This window comes from Equus quagga, chromosome 12 (genome assembly GCF_021613505.1).
Source record: "Equus quagga isolate Etosha38 chromosome 12, UCLA_HA_Equagga_1.0, whole genome shotgun sequence".
In the NCBI taxonomy this organism is placed as follows: domain Eukaryota; kingdom Metazoa; phylum Chordata; class Mammalia; order Perissodactyla; family Equidae; genus Equus; species Equus quagga.
This window is the reverse complement of record NC_060278.1, coordinates 107,208,620-107,235,053: the sequence shown is the minus strand read 5'-3', so window position 1 is coordinate 107,235,053 and position 26,434 is coordinate 107,208,620. Positions and strand designations below refer to the sequence as shown.

At 47.7% G+C, this 26,434-nt stretch overlaps 1 protein-coding gene across 3 annotated transcripts in view; it reads right to left on the bottom strand.

Moving 5' to 3' along the window:
• Window positions 1-25,659, bottom strand: part of LOC124248468 (guanine nucleotide-binding protein G(s) subunit alpha isoforms XLas-like) — a 54,190-nt gene extending 28,531 nt beyond the window's left edge. For 2 of the 3 annotated variants that reach the window (XM_046678480.1, XM_046678481.1), the window contains exon 1: window positions 23,838-25,369. In XM_046678480.1, coding sequence (XP_046534436.1) covers window positions 23,838-25,356 — 1,519 coding nt within the window. In that variant the 5' untranslated portion in view covers window positions 25,357-25,369. Of the gene's footprint in view, window positions 1-23,837 lie in introns of all 3 variants that reach the window. The other variant, XM_046678479.1, reaches the window with a different exon arrangement.
• Between the last annotated feature and the right edge of the window lie 775 nt (window positions 25,660-26,434).

Below are 26,434 nucleotides of genomic sequence, written 5' to 3'. Positions count from 1 at the left end.
CCATGAAATCCTCTGAGGGTTAATAGGTGACCAGTAGCAGCTTGGAATGATTTATTTTTCTAAGGAACATTAAATACTGAATTGCTCATGCTGAAATAATGCCACAGCTGTGACCCTTAGGGCTGAATTCTGGACACCGGCTCAAGTGACAGGTGTACTCGATGTATGCCCAGCTTGGCTGAAATTGTGATGCCTAACTCAAGTTTTCCCCTCGATTAATTGGTGGGGACTCTGGAGCCAGCCAGAAAGGGCCTTTTGCCACAGACACGGAAGACCATGTGTGCTCAGCCGTTCACAAAAATGCCCGCCTCAGGGGAGCATGGAGGCGCTGCTCCTTGAACAGAAAACAGGAAAATCCAGACAGAGCTTGGAACGCAGGGGAGAGAAAGCAGGAGCAGAGAGATCTGATCAGGACCAAACCCTTCTGGGTTTTAAGGCAAACAGGTCTGTCTTCTACGAAGCTCTCGGAGGATTTGAGCAATCGAAGCAAGCCTGGGGTTCTAGGAAATGTGTCACCAAAATTGGTATTATTAGAGGAAGTGGCACAAAGCTAGAAATGCAGAGTGTAATCTGTAACATACTAATTATACCTATTTTTATCGCAGGGTTGCAGTGACCTAACATCAAGAATTAAAACTCTAGAAAACTGGCCCTTCACAAGTATAAAACAGGAACACCTTGACAGGTGGGGGCCACAGGGCAAGCGTTTCACCGAGTCCCTTGGTCAGACCCAGGGTGAGAAATCAGCAGTCACCCAGGAAAGTAGCTGATTTTTGAGGGAACTTGGCAACCATGAAGGAGGGTGAGTGGGACTCTACACCAAACCTTTGGGGTTCTGGCGTAACGTCAACATGCCGCTAAGAGGACATCCCTGAAGTGTCAAAGGCCAGCCTGAGCAAACTGCACTGTACCCACAGGGTGTCCTGGTCAGCGCAGGGAAGGAAGAAGGTTGGGTTGTGCTCTGTCAAGCCAAGAGGGATCCAGACGAAGCTCCCCTGGTCCATCCCGCTGACCACACAGGCCCTGGACCCCTATCGTCTGGCAAGATGGTGCCAAATGGCCAATGGAGAGAGAATCAGCTGTGGAGGCTGTCGGATCTTCCACCTTGGAGACTGGTTCCATCTCACTGAGACGATGGCTGAAGATATCAACCAACTCAAAGCAATGTTAGGTTTTTTGCATTCTTATCCCGAAAAGATCACCTCTCTCTTCAGAGTAATGGGATTTCTAAATAATTGGACTTCCTGGAACTGCTTCCAAAAGCCTAGCCGTGAAAGAAACTTTCAAAGGAAGTTGATATAAACCTTAGTTAGGACCCGAAGACATCTAATCTGCAGGTTAAACGATCCTTGATTTACCCAAAACCATTAAAGCGGCCCAAAGTCTAGAAAAACTTCACTGACGCAAAATTCTTATCATGATGTTATCAACCCGTGCCTCAGGGGGGCGCCCCATGGTAGAGTAATTTAAAGAAATCCTCAGCCTTAAAAGTGAGTTTCTTAAATGGTTTTCTATTAATTAAGCCAGTAATTATTCTAAATATATCATTTCAATGAGCTGCCATGAGTTCGTTGAATGCAAAATATGCAAAAACCAGATTGTTGACTGACTACTGTGATCCCCAAGGACACTTAATGTTTTAATCTCAGATATAAGATGCCTTCATATTTCATTTACCCTGCACATTCTTAAATGTGTTACGTAAATGTGTTTTCCTCAACCTGGCATAACTACATACCTGCTATATTTACTGAGGGTACAGAAGGCAGAGAGGGGAACTTTGTTAAAAAAAAAAAAAGCAGCAGCCTAAAAAATGACTAAAGAATAGAACTCTACAACAAAAATTTAGTTTCTAAAATGGATGCCAAAGGCAGAAGAGATTTTGAGAGAAAAACATACGTATAATTTCTAAAACATGTAAAGAAGGACAGTAAATCTGCAAATGAAAAAAAAGAAGCTTCCAGCAGCAAGCAAACCCAAGGGTTTCAAACAAAAAACTCAGATTGATAGTAATTGAACCCTTGCTTAACCTTTCTCCCAATACCTGATAATTCTGTGAGATCACCCAGCTGTCATTCTCTTCCTTTTACAAATGTGACATTGATTTGTCTGGCAAAGACGTATTAGAATTCTGAGGTCTGATTGATGGGGCTACTAATAAATCTAAATCATCAATTCTTGACCTTTTTTCCCTGAAATTCTTGGTATGTGGTAAATTGCTGAAAACACATTTTCAAGGTTCTGTGATTGTAACATAAAAATAAGGATCAAGGCTGGGGAGCTTTGCTGGTCTGAATACATCTGGGCTCTCTCTGCCCTGCCTGCACCGCAGAGGGAAAATACGTGAGATCGATTAGAAACAGTATCTGGGGGTCGTATCGATGCTCTGCTTTGGGCTGAGCTGTTTGCAAACAGAAATGAACTGCACACGACTGAAGAAGTCCTAAAGGGAGATGTGCCAAGGAGCCATTACCCCATGGCGTGCCTCTCCTCGACTCCCGCCCTCCCCCAACTGCCTGCCTGCTTACTGAGGTGAGAGAGCAGGACAATTTGTAGCCCAGAGAGTCTAAATTGGCTATCCACACGAGAGAGAAAGAAAGAAAGAAAAGATTGATGATCTAGTCCTAGTTTTGGTGACTTTGAGATAAAAGGATGGAGGACGGGGCGGTGTCGGCTTTTTCAAGAAACCGAATCATGGATACTTTTCCTATAAAAGCAACACTTATCCGGGCTGGCCCCGTGGCCGAGTGGTTAAGTTCGTGCGCTCCGCTGCAGGCGGCCCAGTGTTTCGTCAGTTCGAATCCTGGGCGCGGACATGGCACTGCTCATCAGACCACGCTGAGGCAGCGTCCCACATGCCACAACTAGAAGAACCCACAACGAAGAATATACAACTATGTACTGGGGGGCTTTGGGGAGAAAAAGGAAAAAATAAAATCTTTAAAAAAAAAAAAAAAAGCAACACTTATCCTTATCTTTCACTGGCTAGGTTAAGCTGGTTACAACCTAAGACAAAACGAGGGCAGGTGGCTGCAGGTGGCTTCAGCTCCCTCTAAATTCTAAGATGGCTGCAGGCACCAGACAAACCTTGACCCTGGGAATGAAGCTGCCAAGAGCCTGGTCATAGGATTTCTCTAGGCATGGTTCTCCCTCCCAGCGCCTGCCTGTAAGGACCGGCTTGCTACTTCACCTCTCCTTCCCTCTGCAGCAGACTTCAGATGGTCACTGCAGAAAAAGAAGAAGATGCCAACATCTTGTTCGTGCCCTCCCTGTCTGGTCCCTCAGAGCACAGGCTGGATTCTACGTCTGTTCCTTCAATTCATAAAAAGTTTATCTACAGCCTTTGGGCTGTGCTGGGGTCATGTTAGGGTAGGTGGTCGGATGAGCTCATCCTCTCAAATACTCAGGCAAACTGGCCATCTGTAGACAAACAACCAGATGCTTTTTCACAACTGAACTTTTGACCAATTTGAGTGGATGCTTCAGCGTCAAGACGACAAAAACTCAAGTCAAAAAGGTCACCAAGAATAGGAAATTTGTGGGCGACAAAAAGCTGTATGACAGTGGGAAGCATTACATTTTCCTAGCAATGAAAATCTGAGTTTTCAGATTGTGCTAAATGACTCAAAATTTGCCAGAGCGAAGCCACAGCAGAAAGAATGGATTTTTAAAAAGGTTATATTGTTCCTATTTATTTGGCTTTGCTGCTGCCAGAAAGCGGCTTGGAGCCCTCCTTTTTAGCACTCTACAAAATATAAATGGTCTAAATTAAGCAGCTATCTAATCTCAACCAATATTAATTCTGACATGAAAAATGAGACCAACTTTTCCGACAGGATTATGATCTCTGCTGCCTGACATGAACCCATCACCTCACTACGTTTCTCAAAAAACAGAATATTCTCCTTTTCCGAAGTGCCTATTTATTTCTACAAGGGGACAAAAATCCTCAAGCACTTTCCTTATTCTGACATTGAAAAGGCATCAACTCCTACAGTGGCATGCTTTTGACCCCCAGACTCTGCCAGCTTCTATATCTTTCTTTTTTCTCTCCAAACGAAAATCGCTCTAAAATAAAATATCTAAGCACCCCCAAGGGTCATAAGTCAGGATGCTGCCCTCGTATCTTTCTCCTTGCAGACTGAACTGCCAGCCTCTAATATTGTTTTCCAAGTGAAAAAGGGGAAAACGGGTTTCAACATATTTTTCTAGTGTTTTCCCCTTAACTGGTCCAGTGAAATCAGCCCGAGCACAGGGCCTCCAGCTCCATAGCAGGCAGAATCACCGTGTATCTAGACAGAGACAGGATTTGCATTTCAGCTCGGCTCGGATGGGGAATCTGCAGTTGCTGCAGGGACGGGAGCATCTCGGCGGGCGCACCCCTGCAGTACGGCCTTGCAGTCTCAAGACCACTGCCCCTCCAACAGATTCTGCAGGTGTTGCATTTTGCTTGTTAATTCTCTTGTTGAGCACAAGAGATAAAGTGGTTTGACTCGTAAATGTCCATAATTTACCTGCCACAAACCCCCAAGTCCCTGCTGTTTCATTATCTGCTGCCCTTTAATAATCATCAAAATGAGAAGTGTCTCTAGCAGCATGACAATTTAGTGAGGGGAATAAGGAACCCCAGAAAATCACAAATTGTTTGGGGAAAGTTGCCGTGGAGGGTGCCTCCATAGGGGGAAAATAATGCTCATTGGTGTTTAATTCAAGACTGTGGGGTGCTCTCAGCAGTGACATCACGTTTAACAGAGACATTGTGTAATTCAGTTATAGAAAAGCAGCTGAGATGAGCAGGTTCAAATCATCTCTCCTGCTCTGTGTAATTCTCTGCTCCAGGCTCTGGAAGCAGCCTGCCTTTCTGTTGCACGGCATGAACGAGCCCTAAAACGGAGGAAGGAGGTAAAGGGATGCGAGAGATGCACCTTCCATGTCTATTTTTTTTTCCTGTGGGATCCCTGGGGACCTCGCAGCTAACCTGGATGCACTTTGCTCCTCTTTCTTACATTCCCATTCCCAAGGCTCTTTTCAGCTGAGAGAGTCTAGGATTCTCTTTGATTTGTCTCTAAACATCGGCAGTCCAGAATCCCAGGGCCACTTCTGGGGGTTGTGGCAACCCACTAGGAAGCCTCCTATGGACTCAATGCCTAAGGTCAGGGTGGGGATTAGACAGACCCAGGAGGGTGGGAATGGAAATGGGCCCTTTCATGCCTGAGCTCACGGAAGCCTATTAACCTCTGGTTCTCCAACTTTCTTCCCACCCTAAATGGCCTCCGAGCATCAGAACATCAGTTCTGAAGCCTGCAGGGCTCTCTGTGGCCCTCTCTGCAGCTCCAAGGCCCTTGAATGTCTATTTGAACTACACACCTGACTTTAAAGAAAAACACCATTTCCAACAATGGGGTGTGTGACCACTGAAAACCCCTCCACTGCTTTCAAAGCCAGTGGAGCAGAACACAAGCTGGACTCCCCGCCTCGGGGTTAAAGTCACAGCTCAGCCCACGGAAGGGAAGGGAGCAACCAGCAGCCTGTGGCTTGCTAAGTTCTGCCCTATGAGCCCTTCCTATTCATGGTGCACCCCTGCCTCAAAACAGCAAGGCCTGACCACAGACCTGGTGATGGGACCCGGGACCGGGAGGGGCTGGCGCCCCTCCCCAAGGGCGTCTATCCATCACTCTGCCCTGACAGCCCGCTTTGCACTCTGCCGCGAGGCAGCTAACATCTCTTTCAGAGGTCCCTTCCCTTCCCCCCACCACAAGCCTCCTCTGTAAAAACCAAAAAGCATCTTGTTCTTTCATCATAATTAAAGTGCTGTCAGGAAAATGGCATGGCTGATTTTTGCTGCAGTTGAAATGACCCTCTCCATTCCTCTTCTCTCATTTGCTAAAGTGGTCCTTCCTTTGCCTGAAATCAGGCCCTTTGGTGATGGAAATTTTAGCTGGAAACAGAGAGTTCTAAGCAGAATCCTAACCTTGGGAGGGTGGGGAGAAAAATCGATGTTTTGAGCCGGCCTTTCTCTGCGGCAAGGTGCCGGCGCAGCCATCTTAATCGGCAGGAGTGCGGCAGCCACCTCTGGTCTCGGATCCATTCGAGGTTTCCTAATTACAAGTCATTGTCAGGGTACACAATTTAGCAAAATTTGGAGGCTGATTCCCCCTGTTGACTTATCTAAGGGGCAGGAGGAAGCTGTTTAGAAGGAAGCAAATAGGTCCTGGATCTGGGAAGATAAGATCCAAGCACCTTTCACACTCAGAGGGAAAGCGTGACTGCGTGTTTAATATTGTCGCCGGCCTGCGTGTTTGTGTGTTTGAAACAAAGCTATAACTTACACGCATAATTAAATGCCCTCCTCCTCCCAGCCAGGTGCTACTGAGCCGCTGGGTGACACACTGCCTGTCACGGACACTGCAGCATTTAGGGCCCTTTCCAAAGTCCTGGCAATGGCACCTCATCTCATTTTGTGAAAATGTCACTCTGATCCTGTTAGCATCACAGAACTTTCTGAAAAGAACATTTCAGGTTGGGAATACATTAACGTTTAAGGGAAAAAAAAAAAAGAATAAAGGTAAAAAGAAAAAAGAAAGAAAGAAAAAAGAACCCATGGCCCTAAGTAGTTTTGAGCTCTGCCTGGAATCCATGACATATATTCAAATACATATTATGTGAGGAACTCATAATATTCATCCTAGCCTTCAACTACTTACATTTTAAGGAAACTCACATGTCAGTAGCTTTCAAAATTAGCTTAATTTCCTTTTCCTAAAGATCAAGCATCTTGGAAGGCCCCTTTCGAGTTACACTGGGAGCTTAATTGGCAGGCTTCCGGGTTTCTGTAAGGGTGTGCTAAGATCTGGCAAGTCAAAATGGCAATCCAGGCCTCCCTCGGTTGAATCATTAGTTGTTAATGCACCGCTGAGCAACTCGGAGCTAAGGTGTGAAATCAACCCGAGTATCACTAAGCACCAGCTTCTCCTATGGCTGCAACGCAGGACAGTTGGGGGCTGTGTATGTCACATACTAGCAACAAGGTTGTTTTTGCTGCTTGATTATTTGCTGGCCTGGCCTTCTGCCTCCTTGCTCCTTTCTCCCCACCACCCCTGACTTTTTTTTTTTTTCTTTTTTAAAGAAAGCAAAGCAACCATATAGTACTCAAGCCTTTTATTTCCTGACTATCCTGGGTGTCATAGCAGTGGATGCTGGACAAAAATATGGGGCTTGTCATTATCAACCTGAGCTGGGAAAGAGTCAGGCACCTGAAGGCTTCCATCTGGACCTGATTCTGCCACTTAGATGGACCTCCCCCCACCCCCCACTGCCAAGTGGAACCCAAAAAGGTGCATGGAGAGCTCGGAGGAGGGGCCCCCAAATCCTGGGGTAAAGGGGAAAGAAAGCCAATTTACTGAATTCACTGCACTGGGGATGCCAGGTGGTCAGAGCTGGGCTGGGAGGAACGGGGGTTTGGGCTGGCACAAGGGGTAGGGAGAGAAGTTGATTGCCCAAATGCCCCCTCCTCTGTGCCTCTCCAGTGCCTCCTGCTAGAATTCTACTCTTAAGGACTCCAATATTAAAAATGTGACTCTCTCTGCTTTTTGGCCTCATAGAGCTCTTTATTAAAATGCAAATGTCCCTTAAGGGTAGCCCCCTAAGCCTTTGCCAGCTAATGGGATTAACTGAACAGAACACAGCCACCTGGAGGGAAGAGAAGAGGCCTAGGGCCAAATCTCCACTTCTCAGATTTGCCAAAGGCTCATCTCTGAAGCCCCGAATGCAAAATTCAGGCATCCCTGTTTCAGATCTCCTTGAAAAGGGAATCTGAAGACAAGGCCTGGGTCCCAGCAGTGGCTTCATCTGCTTCCTGAAATTCTCTGAGCCTTGGTGCCCTCATCTCTTTTAAATCATTTCTTTAGGATGGACAACACTTTCAAAGTGTCCCAATAAAAGGGTCCAGATTCAAGAGAGGAGCATCAGGCTGGCCGTGGAAAGTAACTGCACATAGCATTCATTTGCAGAGGCAGCAACTTGTAATAAAGGATATTTTCAAAGTTAACTTGGCCAACTGATTTTTCTGAACTGGCAAACAAGCTTCAGTTTATGTCCTGAAAATGGGTTTTCACCCACATTGATTTCCCAGTGTGCCTCCCAGGGGCAGAGTATTAAAGTGTCACAAACAAAGAGAAGCCAAAACTTAATAATTCTGTAAATCTGAATTTTACTCTTGGAACAAAATCAGTCCCTGTTATCTAGGAGTGCCTTCAAGTCAGTCACCTCCGCAAAAGCCCCTCCCTCGCATCCAAAACATCTCTACCTATTTATCTGTACACGCACACATATTTTCAAAAACACATAAAGGTCATGTGTCACGTGCCGGGCATTACAGGAGTCCTAACAGATCCGACGCACTGTTCCAAGAGTGACGAATAGGGAACTTAAAAGTACTTGTGAAAGGAAAGTTGGAAATAAAATTCTGGAATTAAAAGTGTGTTTTTCTTTCCATAATGACTGGGAATGAATTATCCTACCGGAGTAAAGAATATCTCTACAGTCTTTGCATAAGGGAATGGGAAAAAAGAGGACCAAAGCTCAGGATCTAAGCGAGAGGCTGGGAGCTAAGATGGAGGGCAGCTCAGGACCCAAGATGGAAGACTGGTGCTAACTCGGACAACAGCCGAGAAGCTGAGATGTCAGGCCGAAGCTCAGATAAAAGCAAGCCCTCCATACTACCTCGGGCCCCCTGGCTGCAAACTATCAACATTTTTCCATCCCACCCTCAGAACACAAATCCTAGACATAGAAGATTCTAAGATTAGGTAGAAGAATGTGGGCCCACCCCCTAAGAGAATTTTCACTCCTAGAAGATTCTGGAAGGCATGGTTTGGCTCCAGAGAGAGCAGAAAAGAGAGAGGGGACTGGCTAAAGGCTGCCTTCTGCACCACCCCTGCGCCAGGCCTTCTGAAAGCAAGCCTGCCCTTGGGCTATACCTCTGGGCAAAAGACCTCACGGGTATCAGGACTGATGCCCTGCCATCACCGAGACCCACACTGCGCCTACAGAAGGCTCGGCTACTGCTCTTCGTGTATAAATTTTTGGCCTCAGCCTGGCACGGAAATCTGAAGGGTTGTGCCTGTTGAATATCTAGACACAGTTGTTTGTTTTGACCCATGCAGATCCTTCTGGGTTTTCTGCAGGCCTCACAGTAATTTCCTGTAAGCACTGACGGGGTTTGCTCAGCTAGGGTGAAGTGTTGGAAGGCTGCTTAAGTCTCTTTTTTGACAATCATTCCATCTTTTCTTAGCTGCAAATCTACGCCCTATTTACTCACTCAGCAGAGACTCCCCACTCTTGCTAACTTCCAGGGTTTGTTTGATTGTAAGACCCCAAAAGGGAGCAGCGACGTCTTATACCTGTGTTTTCCCCATGGAGAAGGGCACAGATTAGGCACTCAATACAGGTATATTGAATGAATGAATGAAGAAATGAAAATGCCCAGATTAAGGCAAACTCACCAGCTCGGCAAGGATTTCATCCTTCTGAGAGGCTTGGCAGACACATGAGTGGCGACTGCAAGCTAAGAGATGCTACTAGAAAGGCAAGAAGGAAACAAGGCTATTTCGATGTCCAGTATAACCCCCAAATTAGGAAATAACTTATCAGTGAGGCAAAATGGGTGCATCTCTACCAAGAACTGGGCAGGATTCCATGGTCTTTGCCAAGTTGGACACAATCTAATATGAGGTAAACCTCAGACCAGCCAATAGTCAAAAATTTGAAAAATTAATTCGTGACAACTGTTTTCATTTGGAACCATGATATTCCTCAATGAGGCATGTCATCATGTGCTCAATTCCCATTAAACACTTCCCGACAACCCTTCTTTCTTTTTTTCTGAGGAACAGCCACGACCCTCTCCCCTCAACAATTCCTAAAGGTCACTGAAGGCCTGTTTTATAAACATATTTGCGGCGAGTTCCTTTTCTTGGCTATTAGAACAGCAATTGTCCACCCCCGCCCCAGGCCCCTAATCGGCCATTTTGCTAAGTCTCAAAGCAATACAAATCGAGCTCAAATCAATTAGTAACACATTTCTAACTCTTGGCGCTCAGGAGGAGCGGAAGAGCGGGAGAGCGGGAACTTGCCCTGGTGGAGAGAAGCTAAACCTCGAGAAGGAACTGAACGGCCACCCTTGCCAACTGCTTCTGCCTCTATGGGCTGTGTGGGTTTTTCCGTTTGTTTTTAAGACAAAAACTTGGGAGAATGGGGTCCTACCACAACAAATTAGGACAAGCCTTTAATTTTATTTTTTCACTTGAGCTAATGAATAAAGCACAGGACAGAGGCAGCTGACGGGATATTTTCCCCACTCACGCCAGGAAGCTGAAGGTCTGCTCTGGTGAGCTGCTCCTTTTTACAGCCTGAGAGATTGGAATCTGGTGCGACATTCACTCTCAGCCCCCCTCCCCCCTGGGCCCCCCAGCACAGAGCCATCAATCTTGCCCGTCTCCTCCTGCAGAATCTACCCCCCCAACCCCTCACTCCTCCTTACTGAAGAGAATTGTCTCCCTCTCTAATGAACGTACCCAGGAGAATAAAACTTGTTTTTCAAAAGGGGGGGAAGGAAGAAAGGAAGGAAGGGAGGAAGGAAGGAAAAAAAAAGAAAACAATGCCTTTACTGGCCTGGCTGGAGCCAAATTCTCGAGGACATCAACCTGTAAACTTCTAAGGATTTCCTCAACATCTGAGATGGATACTCACGTACAGGCTGTTTGCTTTTAACTTTAGGATTTGCTTTGTTTTGTTTTGAGTAATTAATAAATCAAAGAACTCATGAAGATTGGTTTTTTTTAGGACGAGGGTTCGCTGTGTGCCAGATTTCTTTAAAAAAAAACAAACTACTAAGTGGAGTAAGGCATGCGAAAACACTTGGGAAATCAGGTTGCTACAGAGGGGGCTTATTACTAATTTCAAAAAGACCCCAAAATCGAACAATCATTTTCAGATCAGGAGAGGCACGTCCAGGGAAGTGACAAGGGCCCCCTGTGGGAGAGGATACAGTCAGAGCTCAGTGAACATGGCGAAGGGTGGCAGGGTCCCCGCCGACTCCCTGGCACATACTGCCAGCTTCTCAGTCCCTGTCCTAACTGGTGGGCCCCCAGGACCAACATGGGGCTCCACGGGGGGTGTGATGGGGATGGGATGATGTCCCCCCCTCCTGGACTCCTGAGCCTGTCCACCCCCCCCCCGCCCCACCCACTGCCGCCGTGAAGCCCAGACCGGCCCCTCAGCTGTGCTGGCTGCTCCACCAGGAACTGGCAGCTGCCCATCCTCTGCCTGCTACAAGTTGAATTACTTGCAACCAGACCCTCCCTCCTCCCGCCTTTCAGACTCTAAGTTCCTAGAGGGCAGGGACCCCATCAGCGTGTGGAGCTCGTCAGCAAAGGTGCTTTTTCTTTCTCCCTCTTTCTTTCACTCCCTTTCAAAGACTTTTATTTGATCCCTGTATTTATCTCTTAGGAGATAAATGCACCTTCTTTTCTGTCTTTTTCTCTCTCTTTCAAGAATAAAGACCTGGCTAAGGAGAGAGTTGGTTTTTAACTTCTCAGAGTTCACAAGGACTCTGGGATTTCAAAAGTTCAGAGAAGGAAAAACAAAAGAAAGGGATTCAGACTCCTTTTTCCACCCCAGTGAAAGGCCGGAGCAAGTAAAAGACCTGAGAAGATACAGTGGAGAATGTGGGAAAACCTTTAAGGAAATGTGTGTGTGTGTGCACACGTTGCGGGGAGAGACTGGCAAAAACCCCCATCAGATGAACAGACCAAGTGCCCTGTCCCCGCAAAGGACAGAATGGCAGGACTGATGTTAAAACAGAGCCCCAGGGACCTAGGACAGGATGAAACCCCAACCTCAGATACCCCCAGAACGTGGGGCTTTTTTCTGTTTGGGCTTCCTACATTTCATCTAGAGAATTCTAAAGCGATCCCACTTCCTGCGAGCGGCTCTCTGCTGACCTCTGGTGGGGGAGGAGCTCTACTGGCCCAGAAAAGGTATAGAAATGGGCAGCCCACCTGCCCTGCGTCCCCAGAGACCCCAACATCCAGAGTACACCCAGCTGGGGGTCGCTGTGTTAACCCGCCTCGGCCGAGGCTCAGGGCCATAAATTGGGAAATGTGAGGAGGAAAAAGGCAAGAAAATCTTTAAAGAAGCCCCAGACGATTATGGGCTTAAGAGAAGATGTTGGAATAAAGTTTAATTTAAAGAAAAGAACTTTTAACAGCAGGGTGGGAGGAACTTTTGCTCAAGTTAATATAGTTCATTCAGCTCTTTTGACTTTTCCTTGATTGGAGTTGGAAAGAATGTACCACTTACCTGCGCTTCCTGCAAAGATTCTCCCCGTGATGGGGACCTAGAGATGATTAAATGATTTACCAAAGGATGAAAGATAGGCCAAAAATTTCCTGTACAATCTGCCACTTGGGAAAGGACACTTTAAAGAGGAGAGGGGGCCAGCACACCTGTTCTGGTTAAACTTCTTATGAGAGAATTAAAGAAGTTTTAAAGTGAGAAGGACATCGCTCTCATTATTCTGATGACGGAAAACTGAGACCCAGGGGATAAAGCAATCTGCCCAAGGTCTCAGAACTGGTTCCCAGCAGAACCAGGGCACACACGCAGGCTGGGAATTTAGAGGTCGGTGTGTTTTCCTGCACCGACTAAGGTCTGCAGAGCCAGTAGTTAAGAGAGACAGGATTTGTCCTCAGATATCAATTGTTCAACTAGAAAACCTTTGAAAGTATCCCGAGGCCTTGGGGATAGGCCTTGGGGATAAGGGCTGCACGGTGGAGAAAGAGGACGGGGGGGGGGGGGGGGGGGGATGCAGAGTTGGCTGTAGGTGCGAGCACACGGTGAGTTTTGAAAAGCCAGGCTCTCAACAGTAAAAGCGGAGCGCCATCTGCCAGCCAGTTCTGAGCAGCCTTGCTTTATTTTCTTTTTTCTACTTCCCACCCCTAAATAGTTGGTGTTATCTCTTTCCCTAAACAAAAGGTATTTCCTGCTCACAACCCACCCCCCCAAAATAAAAATCTTATTCAAAAATAAAAATCTCAAAAGAGAGAAAGGAAAGAAGGGAAAGAAAGAAAGGAGGGACTTCCTTTGGAGGCTGACTTCCACTCCCCCATTTCTGAGCTGTGCAGACCTCTGCGGGGAATGTGACCAGCCCCTTTTCTCCATTGAAGGCAGCCCTGATGGTCTTCCTCCAGACACTTTCTTCCTCACCTTCTGCCTTCTTTCTAGCAGAATGAAAGATTGGGTCCCAATTTTGATCCTGCATTAATATCTGAAGTCAGACCCTGCCTCTGGGGAATCAAGGTCTTAGGGCCTCAAAGAAAAAGGAAAGACAGGCCTCTGTCACCTGTCAACTTAAGTCTCAGGAGAAGACGTCTGCAAGGGTTCTGGTTTTGTCCTTGCCCGCTGAGTCCAAGTCTCTACCTAGAATCCCTTCTCTCGAGCCTGCCCAACCCCTCACCTCGGATCATTACCTCTTTGCACCTAAAGTTGAACACAGAGATACCCCCTGGCTCTCTCTTGGACAACACATCAAATTTAACTCCCTCCCCTGACCGTGGCAGGACCCCAGGATTACTCAGTAGAATTGTTACAAAGTGGAGCCTTGTCACATTTTAAGAATCAAACTTTGGCCTTTTCTGAATGTCACTTGGCAAATTCATGGAATCCTTGAATACAGCGCTAGAATCCACCAGGCCCCAGGAATAAGAACCCACCAACATCTAAGCCAGTGCTCTCTTTCCACTCTCCTAGGACCCCCTGGAAAGCTGGGGTTCCTCTGCCCACCCCTTCCCCCATCAGGGCAACGCGGGAAGATAACAAGGAGTAATCACCATAAACTCGCCCCATGCCAAACCGCCCTAGGATAACCAACTTCCTAAGAGTGTTCCAGAATGACTGCAGCCCATCAGGAAAATTTCCAGAAACTCCCACTCGGAAAGAAGAACCCTCCTTCAAGTGTCCATCTTAAAACCAGCCGTGGCCATTTGTTTGCAAAACAAAATGATCTAATATGCTTCCCTTTTAACAGCTAAAAAGGAAGAAATGAAATCACATAAATGTTTAATTATAAATAGCGATTAGTTTTCTGGCAATCCAACTTTAAAAAAGTTTCCTCTAATGTCTGGCATTTGTTTTTGGGTTCTGCCTGGAGCCTTCTAAGCATTTCCTTGGAAAGATGTGGCACTTGGTCCCAGGCATAATGTCAAAATCAACATTCAAAAACACGCCTGGTGTAATTTCGAGGATTCTGCAATAAGGAGGTGTTAGCTGAACTTGGAACATAAAGAAAATGCTCCTTTTAATTTTACGTGTCCAATGTATAATTTATCAAATTACTGATTGTTTCCACCCCTCACCTGAAAGTAATCCTAACAGTCAAAGCGAGTGTTTAAGTTCATATAGATATCTGGGGCGGAGACAGTCATTGTCTTACTTTTCCTTTCTTCTAGACTTTGCAATTACCTTAAAGGCCATAAATTCCAAATTCTCTAAGGAAAAAAAAGTTTAAAAAAACTGAATCTCTGTTGAATCTGTAACCTCTGACAGCTCTATTGAAAGACAAGATGGGAGGAAAAATCTCCATGTTTTAGGGTCGAAACAGAATAAAGAAGCAGTGAAGTCTTCTCTCATGAGGGCTGCTTGGGAGGGTGTCTGGGTAGGTGCAAGATGAGGGGTAAGTCACTGTTTAAAAATAAAGTCATGATTTAGTCCTGTTACGATTATTCCAAGAGAAACTGGTTATAGAATCTGTCCTAGGGTTGGGGAGGGGACATCAACCATCTTATCAAAGACCAAGTGCAAGACTCTTGATGAGGAAGCGTCCTTGGGACACCACTTCTATCGGCACAACTGTCATTTATTTCTAAAAGATCCTATTTTACCTTTCTCAGTGCAGTCATTCAGAGGCATTCCTTCCACTGCCCCCCACTCCCTTGTGATCTAACTTCCTGCCTTGAAATATCAGTTGCTAAAGGTTATGGGTTACCTCTGTGCAGTAGGTTGGCTCCCTGTGGGCCTGGGACTAAGGTAACCCAGGTAATAGAGCCCATACCCTTGTTGTCGGTGTCCATGCACTGCCAATTAAAGGCTCTATTCATGTTTTGTGGGACACATGCAAAATGGGGTCCCAGCCACCCCAGAGCTGATCTGTAATCAGCAGCCATCTGAGTACAGTCTGTATATCTCAGCATCCTTCTCTACAATGCAGAGTGAGTTAATTTAGTGCACGTCAGACATACAGAGAATTCCCAGCCTGCTACGGACAAAGGCCCCTAAAGAACCCCTAAGCGGTAGATGTGATCATTTAAGGGTTAAAATCTATGTAAGCCCTGATTTATCCTAGTCCACGGATTGGCTACGGGACTGACTGAGTTAATCAGAGTCTTCCAACAAATCATTATTTACGTCCGTGGAATAATTCTCTTTCTATTCTATTTAGGGTCATCTGGGTCACCACCTTCTTTTTTGAGATTTCTGGAAACTACTCCTACCCCAGAACGCACGATTACCACCATTAGAATAAACATTTTTGACTGGCTATTAGTAACTGAAGTCAACCTCCTTTCTTCTGAAGATGACTTTTCTTTTTAAGGTGTTCAAGTTAAGACATGCCTGATCGCTACCTTCCCCAGAATTTGATATTGATAATGTTAGGTTAGTGGTTCTCAACTGGGGATGGTTTTTCCCCAAAGGGAACATTTGGCAATGACTAGGGGCAGTTTTGGTTGTCACGCTGTGTATTTGGTGGTGGTGGCGGGGGGTGGGCTCTGTGTGTGTTACTGGCATCTGGTGGGTAGAGGTCAGGGATGCTGCTAAACATCCTACAGTGCACAGGACAGAGGCAGATCCCATGACAAAATGTCAATGGAGCTGCTATGGAAGACCCCTGTGTTAGAGCCCCAGAATGCTCCTAAAATCCCAGCACACAGACAACAGGGAGAAGTCACAGTTCAAAACACAAGGCTGGGGGTGACTAAAGCTTTGGGGCCTATTAAACACAGACTTTGTCCTGGGGTGGGGTGGGGGTGAAAGTGCGGCGGGGGCCCTCTCTACCTTCGCTGGCTCTCGCCTTCCTCTCTCATTTTTACCACTGATGTGACAGACTTCTTCTGCCTTATGCCGTCTCACCATCTAGTGGCCACCTGAAATATCAACTCACCTCACCATCTCTGGCCCTTCTAGAGTCAGTCATCTAAAAGATTTGTATTTGCATGGGGGGAGGGCAGTGCGTGGAAGGACCCCTGAATGATGTATATTATTTTGTTAATAAGTTAATTAAGCATCTTAATTAAGACCTATACAGAGAGTGGCTATAAGGAGTTAAGATGGACACTTTTTAAGATTTCAGAAGCCCATGAAGGCCAAAACCTCAAGGGGCTGAAGACAAATAAAATTTGACTTATTATTAATGAGGACCCCACAGGGCTTCTGCTTAAGTCCATTGGATACTTAGGAGTTACCATGTATAACCAAAGAGAAGAAAATGGCATCTACTTAAAAGGATGGTTCCAGTGGTCTCAGTAATTCAAGTAGCTGTCTACTTCCCAAGTTAACACCATCTATTTTTGATAGGTTGGCTTTTTTTTCCTTTTTCAGTTGGACCAATCAGCTACTTTTACAGCTAAAGAAACTGAGACCCAGCCATGTGGTCCCAGAGGTCAGAGGGAGCTAGGATGGACATTAGCTAAGATGCAGGACACTTTTTCCTGCTCCCTTTGGCAGAAGCAGCCCTGCTCGGTGCTGCACTCTCTCACAGTTCCTGACTTTAGTTTTTGTGCATCATAAGCATTATTCTTTCTTTCAAAAATCCCAGAGCTACAACCTTACCTGTACACAGGTTCCCTGTAAAAAAAAAATCCCTCAGAGTCAGTTGCACATTAGCAATCAGTTTGATGAGAGGCAAAATTGTTCAAACAGGAAAGAGGAGAGAGGTAAAGTGGTCTTTTGACTGAGGGTGAGAGGAGAGAGCTGGATAAATCAAAGAGAGGCTGTCACTGTCCAAGTTCTTATTTCCTCAGAAGAACCGACGCTCAGTAGTGACTCTGAGCTCGTGAAAGCTTGACTGCGGCACTCCTTAGAAAGTGGGTACAGGAGATTTTCCCTTCCCATTATCAACTCATTAAAGGAAGTTTAAGGTACTTACTCTGTCCCACACACCAAATGTGTGTGACAACGTCGGAAACACTGACTGACTCATAATAAATTCGGGATCGGATAACAATTTATACCTTTATACCTCTCTCCTTGCCCCAGTTTGAATCATTAAGAAACATTTAGTAAAATCTAACGTTCAAGTTCTGTGGGCAGAACTCCACCAGTCAAACTGCTCATGAATTCTCCTGAGGTTTAACAAATTACTCTGCAATGCAATTTGGGATTTTCCCTCTGAGTGAGTACAACAGAGGCACACTCCCTTAATTTTTACTGCTCTGTCACAGATCGGTTACCTAACATTCTTCCCTCATTACAGCCCCCGGTAGTTACATGCATAAAACTGCTTCAACACTTCTAACTTGAAAGGCATGCACCTTCTGTGCTCAGTTTGTCAGAGACCAGAGCGTCCTAGGTCTCAACTGAGCATGTGAGGGTTCACAATAGTTAAACGTCAAACACTGGTTTTTTGTGTTGTTCCCTACCTCATTCTTGGAGGTCTCATCTTCAACTCCCACTGGCTGGCCTGCTTCACCATCTGGCTGGTGGGAAGGAAAACTAAAGACAATCTTTTTTTTCGCATGTGTAATAACCACAGGAAAATCTGTGCTCAGGTCCCCAGGGCTCAACCACAGTATTGAGCTCATTTATAGACAGGGGCTAATAAAAAGAGAAGGAGGTGGCAGTGGGTAGGGGATGGACCAGGGGGATAGGTGACACTTTTTCAGGACAAGTCAAAAAAGTTTTCTCCTCATCTTGTCTCAGCTATGTCACTCACCTGAGAGTGACCTCACACAGCCATGAATTCGACACGGTGTTGTCTGTCTACTGCTTGCGTTGACTTTATTTACAAAATGTGTACAAAGAGTGTACTCTGAAACAAGGAGGCATAAAGATAGAATGGGTGCCTAGTACTTTTAGAACTTACAAGTTAACGGTCTCAAGGGGAATACAGAAAACAGAAAACAAAAAACAAAAACAAAAACCTCACTTGGAGCAGGGAGAGGAAAGTCCAGGAGAAGCACATTTCTAAACATAACGGTTACCGTTTGTCGGCACTCATGTGTACCGGGCACTGGGTTGACGATACCCTTTAAAGGCTTCTCTCAATTTCTAGAGGGTATTCACTTTTAGTATCTGGCCCTCTTTTTAGAGGAATTAAGGAAAATGATATCTCCTCCTCTGATTCCTCTGGAAACATCCCTCCGTCCTTCGAGGCTCCTTGGCCCGCCCTCAAGGCCAGTTTGTATCTGGGGCCTCCCACTCACCCTCCTCACTTTTATAAAGGCCACTAACTGCTGATTGGCCAAGGAATTGCTGATTCTTCAAGCCGGACTCCCAAAGACTCAGGCCCATTTTTCTCTTACTTCCTGAAAAGATCATGATCTTATGCCCAGGGTGACCACAGGCCAGAATAGGAATCTGACGGGACAAAGACCCTTTCAGTCAAACTCAATGACATTTGTTAAGGTGAGTGTTAGCAGGGCCAGAGTCTCAGAGTCCCTATTACTGGGGGGCCACCAGGGCTGGAGACAGTTAATTAGACTGACCAATGCTTTTAGTTCCCTCCCCGACTAATTGTTTTAATTGATAGTGGGGACCATCTCATATCCATTGGCCCTGCCCTTTCTATCTTGAAGATTGCTACTCTTCCTGAGAAATTTGATTTAAATTGGAGAACTGGCATGTTAATTTCACATTCCGTTAGGAACCCAGGGAGGCACAAGGTGGTCTTGGGAAGAACGCCACTTTTGCCACAGGTTATAGGAACCAAGAAGTGTAGAGATCAATATTCATTCGCTATTTACGTGTCTCCTAAAAGTTACTTTATGCAGAGGCATGTGAAGAGCCACAACTTTGCTGGGGATGAGGGGTAAATTTTATTCGGTCAAATGGAGAGGCATGGCTGGCATGGGAATTTCAAATCTAGGCAGTTAGGTCACCTTCTCTACAAATAAACTTATTTTTTGCTTAATACCAACCTTCCTGCATAAAAGTCAAAGGTGATTTCTAAGATTATGCACTGACTCTTGCTAACTAGGAATTAGCCCTGACTAAAAGTAAGGAATACTTTTAAAAAATAATCACTATGAAAAATATGGAGCAAGAGTTACTTTAACAGGATCATTAGATCCAGGCCAGGATTCCAAACAGTCTGTTACATGCTAACACTAAAACTGTAGGGGAGCTATGCATGAGAGCAAGTGCATTTTAAAATTATTATTAGTTTTTTTTTTTTTCAGTGGAAATCTGAGTAAGGAGGAAAGCTTAGGCCCTGCTGAAAACTCCTGGGGGATTTTACAAAGACTTTCAAGAAAATCTGCCTTAAAAAAAAGAAAGGAAAGCCCAACAAACAAACGAAGACTGCAGTGTTGGCAGATGAGTTAAAGCAAATGTGGAAACTCACCATGACCATAGCAGTGACAGGTACCTCAGACTGGGGAGCTCACGTTTCACGTACACTCAATGGACATTTATAACCAGGGATCTGTCAGGGTTGGCTGTAACTCAGAAAGCAGAAGACGGCTAGACACCTGTCAGCTGACAAGGGACTTTAAGAGCACAAGTACACGTGCAATAATCATGCTTTACATTTAAATAATGCTTTCTAGCTTATTACCACATTTTTACTAAGCAGGGTCCTTCCTGAACTAGAAACTCTAGTCCCCTTCACTCACCTTGCAGTCTCTGAGCAAAAGTCCCTGACATTTAATCTCTGAGCTTTTGGTTTATTTGCCTATGAAATGGGATCCTATCACGTTTTTATTGCCCAAGGCTGTTTCAAAGGACAAATGTGACTCGATGAAAGGCTTTTAAAAATACCATAAGAATGTGCTATCATTATGCGTAATCATTACTATTACTGGTTACTAATAACTGAAGGCAGTGAGCCTGTCCCTTTCAAGTCAGGAGGACATACACAGAAAGACAATATACCCCACTTTTCTTTGCTTAATACCAGTTTTCCATGGTATATACAATATGGGGAATTATAAAAATTAACCTAGATGTATAGCAAAAAGTTTTTTTTGAGAGAAATCTATGGGAAATCCGATTTGAAAAGGCACGGAAGAATTTCAGCCTTTGAGAAGCATGAAATACTACTGGGAGGCAGAGAATGAAAAATCATAAAAGTCTCTCTTAAGGCTAAAAATTTTGTGCCATGGTAAGCCATGTCCTTCCCACTGCACCAAACAGCTCACTGGAGGCATTTTGAATATGGAAAAACGGCTGTATTGGGGAAAAAAAGAAAAAGGCACTCCTGCAGGATGGGAGGCGGTGCATCACGGGCGTACCTGGGTGGCATAAATAAGTTATCATGCAATTAATTGAGATTCCCTGTATAAATACAGTGTCATGGCAGAATGGCCATTATTATATACACCATTTGCCTGCACAATTTTAATAAAGGCAGCAGATACTAAGACATTTTAGCGGCCTTCAATTCTTAAAAAAGAGAAAAATCACACTCAAATTAGGTTTCAAAAACCATGTTTAAGCCATCAACTTCTAAAGGGCAACAGAAACATGGAAACAGCCTATTATTGGGTAGTGCTGAGTAGGAAAAAGGCTTCAACTCTAAGATATACCAGAATTTTAGTCATATTCTTGATTATCTATCCATCCATCCATCCATCTTCCTTTTTAAGATTCCTTGTGATATGGTTAGGCTGCTTGGGCAATAAAAATGGAGAGGGTATATACACAAGCACACACTCTCGCACATTTTTAAAGCAACAAATGAATCTGCACGTCACAAATTAGGAACCATATCAAAGGATGGTCATCTGATCTGCATTTTCAGTGGTGAGAATATACGGACATCTTGTTTCCTAAGTTGGGACTAGAATGTTAGTAAAAAGTCTTCTCCTAAACATGTCAGTCTTCCTCCTCCCCCTCCTCATTTGGTAACTCAAACCCAGATGGGGCACCTCTCTCGTCACTTTGCAAAATGAAGCTTGATTAGAAATTAGCCTGGCTTGACAAATCGCACTGCCACAGTAGGTGACACTGGCTATCTGAATTCAGGTTCATGCTAGACATGGCCTGAGGTTTAGTCTCCTGGACTACACTGCATCCAAACGAGCACCCTGGGAGCAGAGCCAGGACAATGGCAGGGTGACCCCAGCAAACTTCCTTTTATTAAGGTTGATTTCCTCCCCTGATACAAAATAAGGGTAAGCAAGGGAATTTTCTAGTATTCTTAAGACTTGGCCCCAGACATGGACAGTTTGCTGCAGAGATGATGTTGGCATAATCTATGGTATAAGCCTCCATTCCTGATTTGAGTGAACTGAGCTCCCCTCTCCCCAGACCCTCAGGATAGAGCACTTAAGACCTAGAGCAAAAGCGATTTTAGAGGAGAAAGTCTGCTGGGAAAGCTTCATTCCACAATGAGGGAACTGAGGCCCCAGCACGTAAGGGACATGCTAACCAGGGATCAAGTGCACACTCTCCCTTGGCTCTCCTTCTGCACCCAGTTTTGTCTTCTCTCCATCACAGGTTTGCTTCCTAGACCAACATGTGGAATATGGAAACGGAACTGTTATGGCAAAACCAGTTGTCTGCAGGAAAATGGGGGCACTGTCACTTAAGGCTCTGTGGCTGGGACATCTGAAATTTAAAACTATCTTCCTTTTGTATGCTTTTGGGAAAATGATGTCATTATTTCCCTGGTTGGCATCAATAAAATGACCATCACATTTAAAACTGTGATTTGTGAGAGACACACGTCACAATAGCATACAGTTAGGTCCATAATGTCATTAATAAAAACCATCACATTATAAAATATTCAACAAACAAATGTAGCACAGCCTTAGAAATTGTGATCCTGAAGTCCCTTGAAAGGTATTAGAGAATAAAATGAAGAAATCAAGATTGTGGAGCGTCAGTTTTGAAATTTTCATTTAAGCCCCACATTCAGATCATTGCTGCTAATTGCTGGTTTTACTAACTGTGGCACAGAAGTCCACGCCCCAGATTTGAGCTAAGGAGGGTATTGAGGAGGGGACAGTGGGAGGCGGGACAAGTGGGAAGGGCCAGGGAAGGATTTGGAGATAGGGGACAGGGGCTTGTGGTGGCGGGAGGAAGGGGGTCCTGGAGAGGGGAGCGGGCGCTGCAGGTAGAAAAAGTGAGGCGAGAAGGAGGGGGAAGGTGGGGGCACCAAAGGTACCCTTCTAAGAGGATTATGAACGCAAGACCTTCTTCGGTATCCCAAGCCCATTTGCAGAGGATCTTACCTTTGAGCCTCTTTGCCCCCAGCTAAAACTGCTTGAAAACATTCACATGCAAATATTTACATATTTCATAAGTCATATTCACAGTTTTACCACATTTGGTCCACACACTTAAAATACACTCGAAAGCATTTTTTTTTAGTTTTATTTTAATTGCATTTCAAACACAAGACCGCATCCCACTCACAACGCATAACCCCTCTCTTTTTAAACCAAGCCCCTCCTACTGTGCTCTTTATAAATCCGTAAGTGATTGGCTTACCTCAGGCTCTTCCCTAGGAAAAACATGATTTCATATTTTTTAAACATAGCCACGCCCACCCCCTTGGAACCAGCCCAGTGTGGTTTTGGATCCAGACTTGCCTACGGCAGGTTAAGTGTCTTTTTCCCCCTCCTCCCCCCCACCCCCCATTCAGGTGAGCCGAATGTGTGCAGAATACCAAACTTATGTGCGTAGCCCCGGACGCCCCAGATACCTGAGTGTCTGGTTTTTCAACCGTAAAGGCGGGAGGGTTTGGCGAACGAATGTGAAGTGAGGAAACGCTTAGCGCAAAGGGAAAAAAGAGAGAAAAGACATACAGAAAAAAGGTTATGGAGGCCGGCGGGAGGCGGTCCCCTCGTCCCCCAGCCAGTGGCCCAACTTGTTACCCAAGATGTCCCACCACCTTCTCCTCCGCATTTTTCGCGCCGCCCGCCGCAGAGCGCCAGCACACAGGTACCACCACAGTGTGCGAACACGGAAAGTTTCTGCCTGCACCATGGCGCAAAACACAAGACAGCCCGTTCCCCGGTACAAGTACACAGTCGGCGGGTAATTTGGGAGAGCCGGGGTGGGGGTGGGGGTGGGAACTGGAGGACGCTTGAGCATATCATGCACAGGCGGACACAATATGGACACCAACACACACCAACAACAAGCTATCTGAGTCCAAGCAGCCGTGCCAGGCGAGGAGGGACGCAGCTTCCCCAACGACCCCAACCCACGGTAGCCCCAACCAGCCTGGCCAGGGAAACCCCGGGGCCCCTCCGCAGCAGTTCCAGGCTCACCTGAAGCCCCCGCCTTTCTTGCCGGCCCCCACCCCAGGACTCGCGGGCATCTTACGGTCGCTGGCGCTGGCTTGTCCAGCTGGAAACGACCCTCATTGTTGTACGGCACCACTTTTCTCCCTAGAGGGCACATACTTCGGCCACCCAAACCCACCCGAGCCCCTCTCCCACTCCCGGGGCAAAGTTAGGGCCCCTCACTGGAACTTTCTAGCAGGCTCTTCCTGCTTTTACCCAGACCTCCTCCTCCCGCTGCCAGGCCCCGAGCCCCACCGGGCAGCCCTGCCACCCCCTCCCGGGTCCCCCGGCGGCCCTGCTCCCCGCGGGCAGAGTCCGCCACATTACCTAGAAGCAGCAGGCGGTGCGTACACATGTAACCCATCTTTTCGTCCTGGAGTTGCTTGTCGATGAGCTTGCTGCGTTTCTTCTCTGCGCGCTTCTGAGCACGCTTCTCCAGGGCTTCCTTGCGCATTTGTCTGCGCTTCTCCGCCAGAGGAACCTTCTTGACCTTGGGGCTGCGCGGGGCTTTGGGCTGGGGGCTCTCAGATCCACCGAAGCAGCCTCCGAAAGCTTGCGTGAGGAAGTTGCGGAGCAAGTTGCGCCGGGGCTTTCGGCGGCGGCGATTTCGCCGGGGCTGCACCCAGCGGTGGCATCCGGAGGTCCCATCGTCGGATTCGTCTCCGCTGCTGGTGACCGACCCTTCGTCGTCGTCGCGGCCGCGCTCAGACCTGCCCCGCCAGGCAAACGCGCGAGTAGGCTGCGGAGTAGGCGGATCGGCAGCCTGGATCTCGGGGCTGGGGGGTCTAAGGAAACGGAGCTTAGGTCGGGCTCCAGAGGCAGGGGCAGCAGGAGCTGCCCGGGCGGCAGGAGCGGCTGGGGCGGCAGGGACTGCCCTGGCGGCAGGAGCGGCTGGGGCGGCAGGGGCTGCCCTGGCGGCTGGAGCGTCAGGAGCGGCTGGGGCTGCCCCGGCGGCAGGAGAGGCAGGGACCGCGGGAGCGGCCCCAGCGGCAGGGGCTCCTTCCCCGGGAGAGGAGACTTTTCCTCCCTCCGCGGAAGCGGCGGCTGAGCCTCTTTCCATCTCGGCTGCTTCTCCCTCAACTGGGGGTCCCTCTCCCTCCGCTCGCGCTCTCTTAACTGGGGCTCTGGAGACCTCGATGGGCGGGTCGTCAAGCGCGATTGGGGGGCTGTCCATGTTGACGGGAGTGTCGTCGACCCCAACGGGGGTGCTGCCAATCTCGAGCGGGGGTCCGGAGATCTCCATCGGGGGGCTGTTACCCACGAAGTGTGAAGGAGGTCTGACAGCCTCTCGGGATGGGCTGCCGATGGCGCCTGAGACCCAGAGGGGGGGCTCGTTCGCGGTGGGAGTGAGGAAGACCTCACTCGGGATCGCGACTGCCGTGAACTGGCCGCCATCACCGCCGTCGATTTGAGGGATAGCTCGGGGGAGCCCAGGGGGTGGGCTGTCGTCCCCAAAGGCTGCTCCATCAAACTCAAATGGCATAGCCTCCTCAGGGGGAGGGCTGCAGCTTCCTCTAAAGCCTGCGTTTGGGGGCCTGAGGGCTTGGGGCTCCTCGGGTGGAGGGCTGGAGACCCCCGCCCCTGGACCTCCTGGAGCAAGGTCTGAGACCTGCAAGAGAGGTTGGCTGCAGCCTCCCTGGCCAGGCTGCTCAAACTCGAAGGGCATGGCTTCTTCTGGTGGAGGGCTGTAGCCTCCCAGGCCTGGGCTGGCATCACGGAAGGCTCCGGGCTCCAGGAGTGCTGGGCCGAAGGCCCCAAGGTCTGCTTGGGCCTTAGAGGTGTCTCCAGGCTGCTCCAGGGTAGGCCAGAAGGCTCCCATGCTGGGCTGCTCAACCTCGAAGGGCATGGCTTCCTCAGGAGGTGGGCTGTAGCCTCCATGGACCCGGACTTCCTCGATGGCCTGGCCAAGGCTCTGGAAGTTGGGCCTGGAGACCTCTTGGGGTCCACAGGCCTCGCCTTCAATCTCGATGGGGATGGGCTCGCTGTTAGGCGGTTCGGTCTCCATCTCTTCGGCTGGGCCAGGCCCAGCACTGGGGGCAGCTGCCCCTGGGGCCTCCAAAGATGGCTGCTCGGGCTGTTCCCCGAGTTCAAGGGGGATATCGCGTTGTCCTGACATATTATTGCCGTCGAGGCAGTTGCGCAAGCCCATAACACGGTGGCGGACTCTTAAAATAAACTTGGGGCCCCGTAAAACGGAGCACCCAACCAAACTAGGGTGAAAAAAAAATATTTAAAAAAAAATCAAAGTACTAGCTAGAAAGTTCTCCAATTTCACTTTCCAAACCTCTGTGAGGTCTGGAGGGTCAGGGCCTCACACCCTAGACCGTGGCAGAAGCAACGCTATTTGTTGCTGGTAGTCTTGGTTCCTCCCTGGCCACTTTTTATCCCCTCAGGCTGCCCCCCTGGCCCCCTTTGGCCTGCCCTTGTCCCCTCCTCTCTGTCTCTTTGCTCCAGGCCGGCCCCGCCTGCTTGGATCTGAGGAGCGTGCCGATTCGGTCCGAAAATCGTTCGTAGTGCTCTCTCTCTGCCACCAGGGGACGCCGGCCCTGGTGCCCAGGCGGCTCTAGGAGCCGGATCCTGGCGCCGACAGCCCCGGACTTTGGGTAAGGGGGCTGTTGAGCGCAGGCCTCGCAGGGACGTTTTGGCTCCTTCCACGCCTCTCCCTGACTGATTTGGAGTCTTTCTCCCCTGGCCAGAGAGCTCTCCTGCGTTGCGGGACACGTGACGCAAGACGTGGGCCCTGAGCTGCTTGAGCGCAGGAGCTGAAACCCTCCCTCCCGGACCCAACTGACTCTTCTCGGGGGGAGGGGGGACTGCAGGAGGGTTTCATCACCTCAGAATACCCCTGAACCCAAGCCGCAGCCCCCAGCCCTGTGCAGCCTCGGATCCTGAGCCCCAAGTCCAGAGCGCAAGGCTTTGGGCGC